The sequence below is a fragment of the Crocodylus porosus genome, unplaced genomic scaffold (assembly GCF_001723895.1).
Source record: "Crocodylus porosus isolate Cpor-Errol unplaced genomic scaffold, CroPor_comp1, whole genome shotgun sequence".
NCBI classification, from domain to species: Eukaryota; Metazoa; Chordata; order Crocodylia; family Crocodylidae; genus Crocodylus; species Crocodylus porosus.
In genome coordinates, this window is record NW_017728912.1 from 36,030,894 (window position 1) to 36,039,218 (window position 8,325).

At 46.2% G+C, this 8,325-nt stretch overlaps 1 protein-coding gene across 1 annotated transcript in view; it reads right to left on the reverse strand.

Annotated features, from left to right (window-relative positions):
* ADAMTS3 (ADAM metallopeptidase with thrombospondin type 1 motif 3) overlaps positions 1 to 8,325 on the reverse strand; it is a 277,324-nt gene that overhangs the window by 27,026 nt on the left and 241,973 nt on the right. Inside the window, exons 11-12 of the mRNA XM_019533972.1 lie at positions 2,007 to 2,120; positions 713 to 858 (exon numbers count right to left, since the gene is read on the reverse strand). Of these exons, the coding sequence (XP_019389517.1) occupies positions 713 to 858; positions 2,007 to 2,120 (260 nt within the window). The remainder of the gene's footprint in view (positions 1 to 712; positions 859 to 2,006; positions 2,121 to 8,325) is intronic.

Here is an 8,325-nt window from a genome sequence, read left to right on the forward strand (position 1 = left end):
ACTTACAAAGCTGTGTGAGAACATGGGCTGGTCAGGTGACTAGCCATGCAATTGCCCAATCTAAATGCTTGAATGGAAGGTTTTGTAGATGCAATAGGTGCTTCCATGCACTGATAACAGCAGATTTGCAATGGATTCTGCAACTGTCATTTAACAGTGCATCTGGTAGATTGCTAAATCTGTATTCCAACTTCTCTCCACTGCTTTGCATATTTCCTAATACTGTATGGATCTTTTTGTTACATGAGTCTAGAAGTTCTACCACAGTACAAAGATAATCCCACCCTTCCCCATATTCTACAAATAGCCTGGGTCCTGGAAAGAATGTAGCAAACCCTCAGGTCCACACTGCAACTTTAGAGTCCCTCCCTAGCACTTATGCAAACCTTGCTGTTGTGTAATAGTGGAGAAACCGCAAAGCACCCCTATACAAAGCTTTCATTTACACCCTGAGTAAAGTCAGACACAATTACTATCATGCTGCCACAGCCTGTAGGTAGGGGTGCTCCAGTCACTATGCCCTGAATGGAGTCCCCAAGCCACTCCTGCAGGAGCTCAGCCCCCTCTGCATGAGAACCATTCTAGTTTGCTGGACTTAAGAATTTTGGCAGGCATTACACCCACACATGAATGTCATGCAAACCATAGCTCACAACCACAAAGATTCCAGTCCAGTGGGGAATACCAGTTACTCAGAGACTTCCAGGCTCACATTGGATTGTTGCACTGGCGTGTTCTGAAGCGTACTCCCGTACCACATGTCCGTGAGCAAGAACCAAATTTAGTCCACGGTCCCCAGCTGCCATCCTGTTTCAGTTGGTTTGCATTCTTCCACATACAATGGCCTTTGTAGCACCACTGAAAAATACAATGCAAGCAAAAAAGAGAGGTGCAATTACAGTTATATAACGAGCAATGCAGTTATGGGATAACCTGTTATAGTACCTGTCCTTTACCATGGGAAATCGTACACATGCACTGCCCTGGGCACAAAACAGGGGATGAATCAAAGACTCTGACTCACAGCTCCCTGCGAAAGAAAGAGTCATATTTCCATCTACTCCTTATCTGTCTGCACTGAGTACCAGTCCTTCTACTCTTGTGCTAGGACCTACTCTACAGGCTAGCAACACACTCCTACCTTATGGAGCTTAGGGACTCTCAAGCCCTTCATTATCCTAGTAGGATTCTTGTTTGCTCCCTTTTGGTCTTGTTTTCTGCTGGCTTTCATTCAGAACTAGTTATTTTAAGAAATATGCTGCCAGATACACCAAGGAGCAGCATAAGGCTTTTTGTTCATGTTGACCAGTTCCTGATATCCAAATACACTGGGATAGAGGGTTAGTCATTCAGCAGCAAGTTTTTGCTGTTGACAGTGACACATTCAGGTGGCATAAGTAGCTTTTTTGTGGCTCAAAGTACATAGAATTTGCTAAAGCAAACAGCTATTTTCATAAAATCTTATAATTAAAACTGAATTAGAAGCAGGACACCCACTGACAGAGATATTATAAGGGAAAAAAAAGTTAATCCAGAACATTTGTTACCATTTAGCCACAAGACATCTGGCCCATGAGCACCAAGAGTTTACGAGTAAGCAGGTCAATCCTATAGTAAGAGCACTATCTGCTTCAGTGGCTTTCCATTGCTGCTTTCTGGGCAGCTTGAAAATGAAACAAGACTCCACAAATGTCACATAAAGGCTGCAAGAAGACACCACTATAAGGTCAGCCCTAAGGTTGGGTTTCAATGTCTTGGTTTCGTAACATACACTATGCTACAATATGCTTTGAAGACAGGTCAGTGCAGTACACAGAAAATTGCACTGAGAAAGGAGAGATCCCCTTTTTATCACCTAGAACTCAATCCTACAGTGTGCTAAGCAACTTCTGTACGTTATAGGTGCCCCTAAATTCCCACCGAGTCAGGGAACTCTGTGTGTAAGCTCCAGACAAGATCCAGAATGGTTTTTGTGATGAAAAAAGGATATTAAAAGCACAACATACTTTCCCAGGAGCACATTCAGTCCCATCAAGCGGAGGCCCCTTCTTAGTCTTACAGAAGTATGGGTTGTCTGGGTGGCTACACCACAGCTGCTTGCAGGGGTCAAAGGTTCGAAACTGAAATGTAGCAAAAAGCCCAATTCACTTATGAAATCAAATTAAAAATCCAATTATTAACATTAATTCCAATAACACTCAGGTCACACTCACCACGTTGTTTAATAGGTTAAAACTAAACTGACTAAACAACACCATATAAATACATCAGAGTGTAGTATCATAATACAAATATACCATACTGAAGCTCTTCCCCAAGAGTTACTATTGGTTTTTGTAAAATCAGGCATTATGCACTCTGTTGTCACAAAACCCCAGGAATATATCCAGACATGCTTAGAACCATGTTATATGGTCATTTAATGCCTTCATACAATGTCTAGTATAAATGTCCATGTTTATTTCTATAACAAATAAACATAATGTGCAAACAGTATTAAAAGGTATGCGTTTAGAATTAAGGGAAATGTTAATCATACAAAAGGAGTCTCTCTGACAAAATACGAGTGTATCTCTTTTGGACTGGGCCACAGCAGGTAAAAGCCCAAGGAAGGGTCACTATTTCTGCAGACAGGCAAGGTAGGAAAAGATGCATTTGCTTAAATAAGTTATTATGATCTGAAACACCACTTAGGGCCTTGTTGCACATTAATATTAGGCAGCTCCTGGAGCTCTTAAACCCCAGACTGGCCACACATTAACACCAGAAACTAGTTTTAAGCACATTTAAGGTAGCTTAAAGTTATACCACTCCCGGTCAGGTTTACTGCTGACCTGTGTTACCCAGGTCAGGTTCCATTAATGTGTGGCCACTCCCCACAGGTGAGCTGCCCAAGTTTCAGTCCTCCAGCATCCAAGGATGCAGTGTCTCCCCCCACCCTCCTGTACTATGTGGACAAACCTTCCATCCCCTGACCTCTATTGCTCACGAGGCAGTTCTGGCACCAAGCCAACTCCCTTTCCCACCCCTGGGTGTTTGACCTTCCCATTCCTGGGGGTGCAACCCCATGCCAGCTCCCCAGGTCACAAGGCATGGACAGGTCTAGGTGTGGGGTCTAACGGGGTGTGGGGAGAACAAGGTAGGTAGCTAGATTGGGTCCCATGAGCTGGGAGGCTTCACTCTAAGGGCAGGGGCTGTAGCTCCCCCAAAAGTGCCTACCCTCACCTCTCCCACCTCCTAGCCACCCCAGGAAACATGACCAGCACCTCCCTGCCATTTTATTAAAAGATGAGACTTTCTTTAATTTACTTCCTCTTTATCTTGAATTATATTTTTCAATTCTTTTTATTTTATCCTTCACTGATTTCTTTCCATTCACCACCACCCTTCCCTCACCCCCATTTCCTTCCCACTGCCCATTTCCTTACCTACCCCCATCCCATTAATTTTCAGCCTCCCAGCTTCATATTCCTGCCCCCACAAATCATCTCTAACACAACCCCACCTAGAGCAGGCATAGAAGCCTGTCCTGGCTTTCCAGCTTTGTAGTGGCAACTCACAGCTGTAGCTCCTAGTCCAGCTGCTGCTCACCAACTCTCTAGTGGCAAGTCATAGCTGTGCGGGTTGGGGACAGTCAGAGCTAAGGTTTTTAGCTTTAAGGTCTGACTGCTCCAAACTCAAGGTAGCACTAAGGGGCTTGTTACATGGTAATTTTGGGAAGCTTTTGGAGCTCTTAACTCCTAGATTATCCACACATTAACACCTCAAAGTGGTTTTAAGCACTTATGAGGCTCAAAGTTATGCAACTAAAGAGCAGGATTATCTCTGATTTATACTACTCAGCTCCTGTTCCATTAAAGTGTGGCCACTCCCCACAGATGTCTTGGCCAACATTTGTGCAGTTCACAGTGGGTACATTGACACATGCAATTAACACGATGTAGTAAACTCTGGAGTACTTTGAGCCAGAGTGAACTGCTCATGGGCCCAGCAACTACACATGCGATTGGGACAGCGAAACTTTGAACCAGGGTGGAGCTGGCTGGGGCTAGCAACAGGCTTCGGGGTCAGGCCCAGGCTCCAGGTGGCAGAGGAACTGGCTGGATCACAGGGATGCTGAACATGTGGAGCTGTGTGGTTAAGCGGCAGCCAGCAGTCTGCCCCGGGCCCAGTCATTAATGAAGTCTGTGGGAAAGTTCTAACTAGAACACTCCAGCAGCTTGACTGTAATGTGTATTCAGCATCCCCGGGTTTCAAAATGGTGGTGACAAGCTGTAGTTAACATGCTCTTGCCACCATTTTGAAAAACAGGATGCTGAATACATAAGATGCTGTGGGCTTTTTAATTACAGTGGCTCCCGAGACTTGCTCTAATTAAAATGCTGTCCCCCACCCCTCCTCAGAGCATGTGTATAGATATTCCTACAGACCTATAAAACTAATGTCCCTCATGAAGTACATGAGAAGTATCAAGATAACACTTCTACTCCATCCTCTTAGTCTCCTGGATAATCAAGGCTAATTTGTGTTAACTGGCATTGAAGCTGCATGGGTAAACAACTGTCCCACACTTGTTTTAGTATGAATCAAAGCCTGACACAGTCAGACCCAGGATAAACCCAGCCTTTATTTTAAGCCTTAGGGTAGAAACAGATGTCACCCAACATTGCATTTCTGTCACCATAAAAACTTTTATGGTGGCACAAATAGATGTCCCTTCACTTTCCATGTCATATCAGGGAGCACAACTAAAGGTAGTACTGTATTTACTTCATTCCAAAATGAGGTTTTCTCCCCCATTTAACGTGAAGGGAGAAGCCTCTTGTCTTAGCATCAAACACAAGGGTGGTTGAGGGAGAGGCAGCTGCTGTGGCTTGGGCTCCAGCCCCTACCTAGGGTTGGGACCATAGCCAATACCCACCCCTGGTCCCACTGCCTCTGCACTCTGCCATCTACCCCCTGCAGGTTCTTCCCCATCTCCCACCCCTGCACAGCCCCTGCTCCTCTGCCTGTTTCTTTCCCTCCCTTATCTTTGCTTTGTGCTGGCACTCTGTCCACACTGCAGCCTGGGGCACTGAGCACAGCCCCAGCTCAGCCCCATAAAAGTGGCACCATGTTCAGTGCACCTAGCTATAAAGTGGTAAGGGTAAGGGTAGGGGGGTGGGAGTGGGTAAGCAAAGCTTGAAGGGAGAGAAAAATGCAGACTAGGGGCTTGGGGGTAAAGGGTGAAAGTTGGAGAAGAAGCTGGGGAAGTGGAGGAGGGAAAGTGGAGACCAGAGGCTGGAGGGTAGGGGAAGAAGGGGAGTGGGGACAGAAGGGAGGCCCAAGGCTGCAGGTGGACAGAGAGGGGGCAGAGGTGGCAAGAGAGCAGGTATAAGCAAGGGGTGAGATGCTTGATCTACCTATACTACCTACCCTGCCACCACCTGCCCCTCTGCAGCAGTAGGAAGGATGAATTAAAGATGACCCTCCTATAATTAGATTCTATGTACAAAAAATTATTAAAAAATTATACATTTTCCATGTATAGAAGCTAATTATTGGGGAGTCATCTTAAATTCAGGGTCATGTTAAATCTGAGTAAATATGGTAATAAATTGTGCTGCTTTATTGTTGCTGATGTCTAGTTGTTCTGGGGTGGGACAGTGTGGGCAGCTCTCAACTGCCAGGCAGCTCCTCTGGGGGCTTACAGGGCAGTTCTGAATGCCCTGGGAAGGATTGGGCCCATCAAGCCCCTGGAGCACATGCCTGGCTTTCCTCACTTACAGAGAATTGGGGGGCACCTCTCTGTAAGCCACTAAAATAAGGGTTCTCCACTTAAGGAGACCCACCCCAAGATCCCTGGGAGCACCTCTCCCTAAGAGGGGAAAGCCCATATGGGTCCCAAGAAATTCCCAGGTCCTCCATGCTGACCCACTCTGACTTGTGCCTCTGTGTGAAGCACAAGCTGGCAAAGGGCCAGAGGGGAGAAAATTCCTAGTGTTGCATGCCTCCCATGTTGGGACTCACACTGACCTGGAGGCACAGGTCATAGCAGGTCTCCATGCGAAGGCACAAGAGAATTCCTAGCTCCTGTGACTCCAGGACCTATGCTGACCCATGCCTCAATGTGAAACAGGTTAGCATGGGTCCTGGCACAGAACCCGAGGAATTCCTGGCACCCCATGCCTTCATGCCAGGACTCAAGACGCCCTGTGCCTCTGGGTCAACACAGGTCCTAAAATGGAGGTATAGGGCACCAGAAATTCCCTGGTTGTGTTTCATGGAAAGACACAGAAATTCAAGCCTATGCTTCACAGGAAGGCACATGTCAGCATGTGTCCCAGCATAGAGAGACAGTGCTGGGGATTCCCTGGCTTCTATACTGCACTGTGCATGAGGCATGGGTCAGGGTCTGGAATCATTGGACTAAAGGAATGCATTGCCCATGGGTGACTGGTGCCACCTTAGTGGGGGGGGGCATGTGCCCCCACTGCAACCAGTCCCGCCGACACGGGTGGGGGGGTCCCTCCACAGCCAATCCTGCAGATGGAGGGGTGGGGTGTTGCTGCGATCACCACAGCTACTTCCAGGAGTGGATGTGGCTGCTTCTGGGAGCAAGCGCTGGGTGATCGCTGCAGCCGCTCCCAAAAGTGGACCCAGCCACTCTGGGAAGTAACTGCAGTGATCACAGTGATTGGCCAGTGCTTGCAGGGGGCACCGGTGCTCCCACCTGCCGCACCCCCCCATCACCTAAGCAGCAAGTGCAGCCAGTTAGGGGGTGCACCGGCGCTCTTAGGAGGCATGTGCACCCCTGTGCACCCCTATGTGTTGCTACTGGCATTGCTCATTGTCCCACATTGGGCCTCTGCTCTGATGCCAACTCCATAAGGGAGCAATACACTGCTCTTCTACTACTTTTATCATGAGCTTGAGAACAGAGGAGGGAACAGACACACAAAGGAGAACAAAGAGCTGTGGGAAAGACCACAGTAGCTGTTTAAAAATAGTTTTACTTTTAACTTTGGCCTCTCAGTTATCACCATTGGCATGAGGCAGGCCCACTAGACTTTAAATCAGAAAAGGCAACAGGGTTATATTTGCATACATATTTCTCACTCTGCCTTTAATCATTCAATGTCACTTCCTTCATTGTTGGATTAAAATATATACATATATAGTAGCTACTGAAAATAGCCAGATGGTAACTAGTGAAATTGATTTCAATCTTCAGAATAATGACTTAATCTTTACATACCGCTGTGCACATTTTATAACCAACACCAAAATCAAAACGGCATTGTTCATCCATAGAATAATTGATGCCTGGTAATTCAGGAAGTCTGGGCCAATCATGTTCAAAAGGGTCATCAAGGAGACAGTCATAAGAGCTGAGAAAAGATAAATGCAAGTAATGAAAAGATAAATACTTAAGAACATATATATTTTTTACTAGTTAGGTTATTGCTACTTGTTCTCATCCAGTTGAATGGGCTCCCACCACAACAGTTACTATTCCATCTGTTAGATGTCTAGGGTGAACTTAGATACCTCAGACCAATCCTATCTACCCTGTTTGAGTGCCTGAAAAACCAGTAGTACAAAATGTGAAATGGTTCTCTCTGCTTCTGTGACTTAGTCTTAAGGCTAAGATGATAATGCAATAGAAAAGTAGATGCACTGATGCTTTTTCAGGGACTTGAGAACAGGGTGAAACTAGATCACATTTGGACATCTAATAAGTGGAATAAAATCTGGCTCTAAGTGAACAGGAGAGTAAATCAATACTCCTTTTCCCCCAACCTTTGTCTGTCATGTGTATATAGGTTGGGACAGGAACAGTCTCTAATGCGTGCCCACTTACCCACTGCAAGATGAATCTCAGGGCTGGGGACTCTCAGATGCTTCGATTGACAAAAATCCTAGATGCTGTACTCTTGTTGCAGGAAATACGTCTGGCAATTTTTCATGCCACTCAAACTTGTGCATCAGCCCAAAAGAGCAACAACCACTCACCAGCTTTGGGCCGAAATTCAGCACTACAGTGCAGTGTATCACTGTACTTCAGTTGGCGTACTGCTTTTAGCAGAGGACCTAATCCAAACTAGTTGAAGTCAACTAGGAGTCTTTCCACTGACTTCCAGGAGCTCTGGCTCAGGTCCACAGCATGCAAGGGAAGTCTTTCAAAGCAAACAGCAAGCATTTTTACTTCAGGACTACTACATTCACAGTGGTAGGAGCCAGCAGAAAAGCCTGTGATACACTGAATGCCTCTGAGTTGACACAGGACTCAAGGGAGACATTGCAATAGTGCTGGGTCCTCTCCACAGAAGTGAATTTCACCTG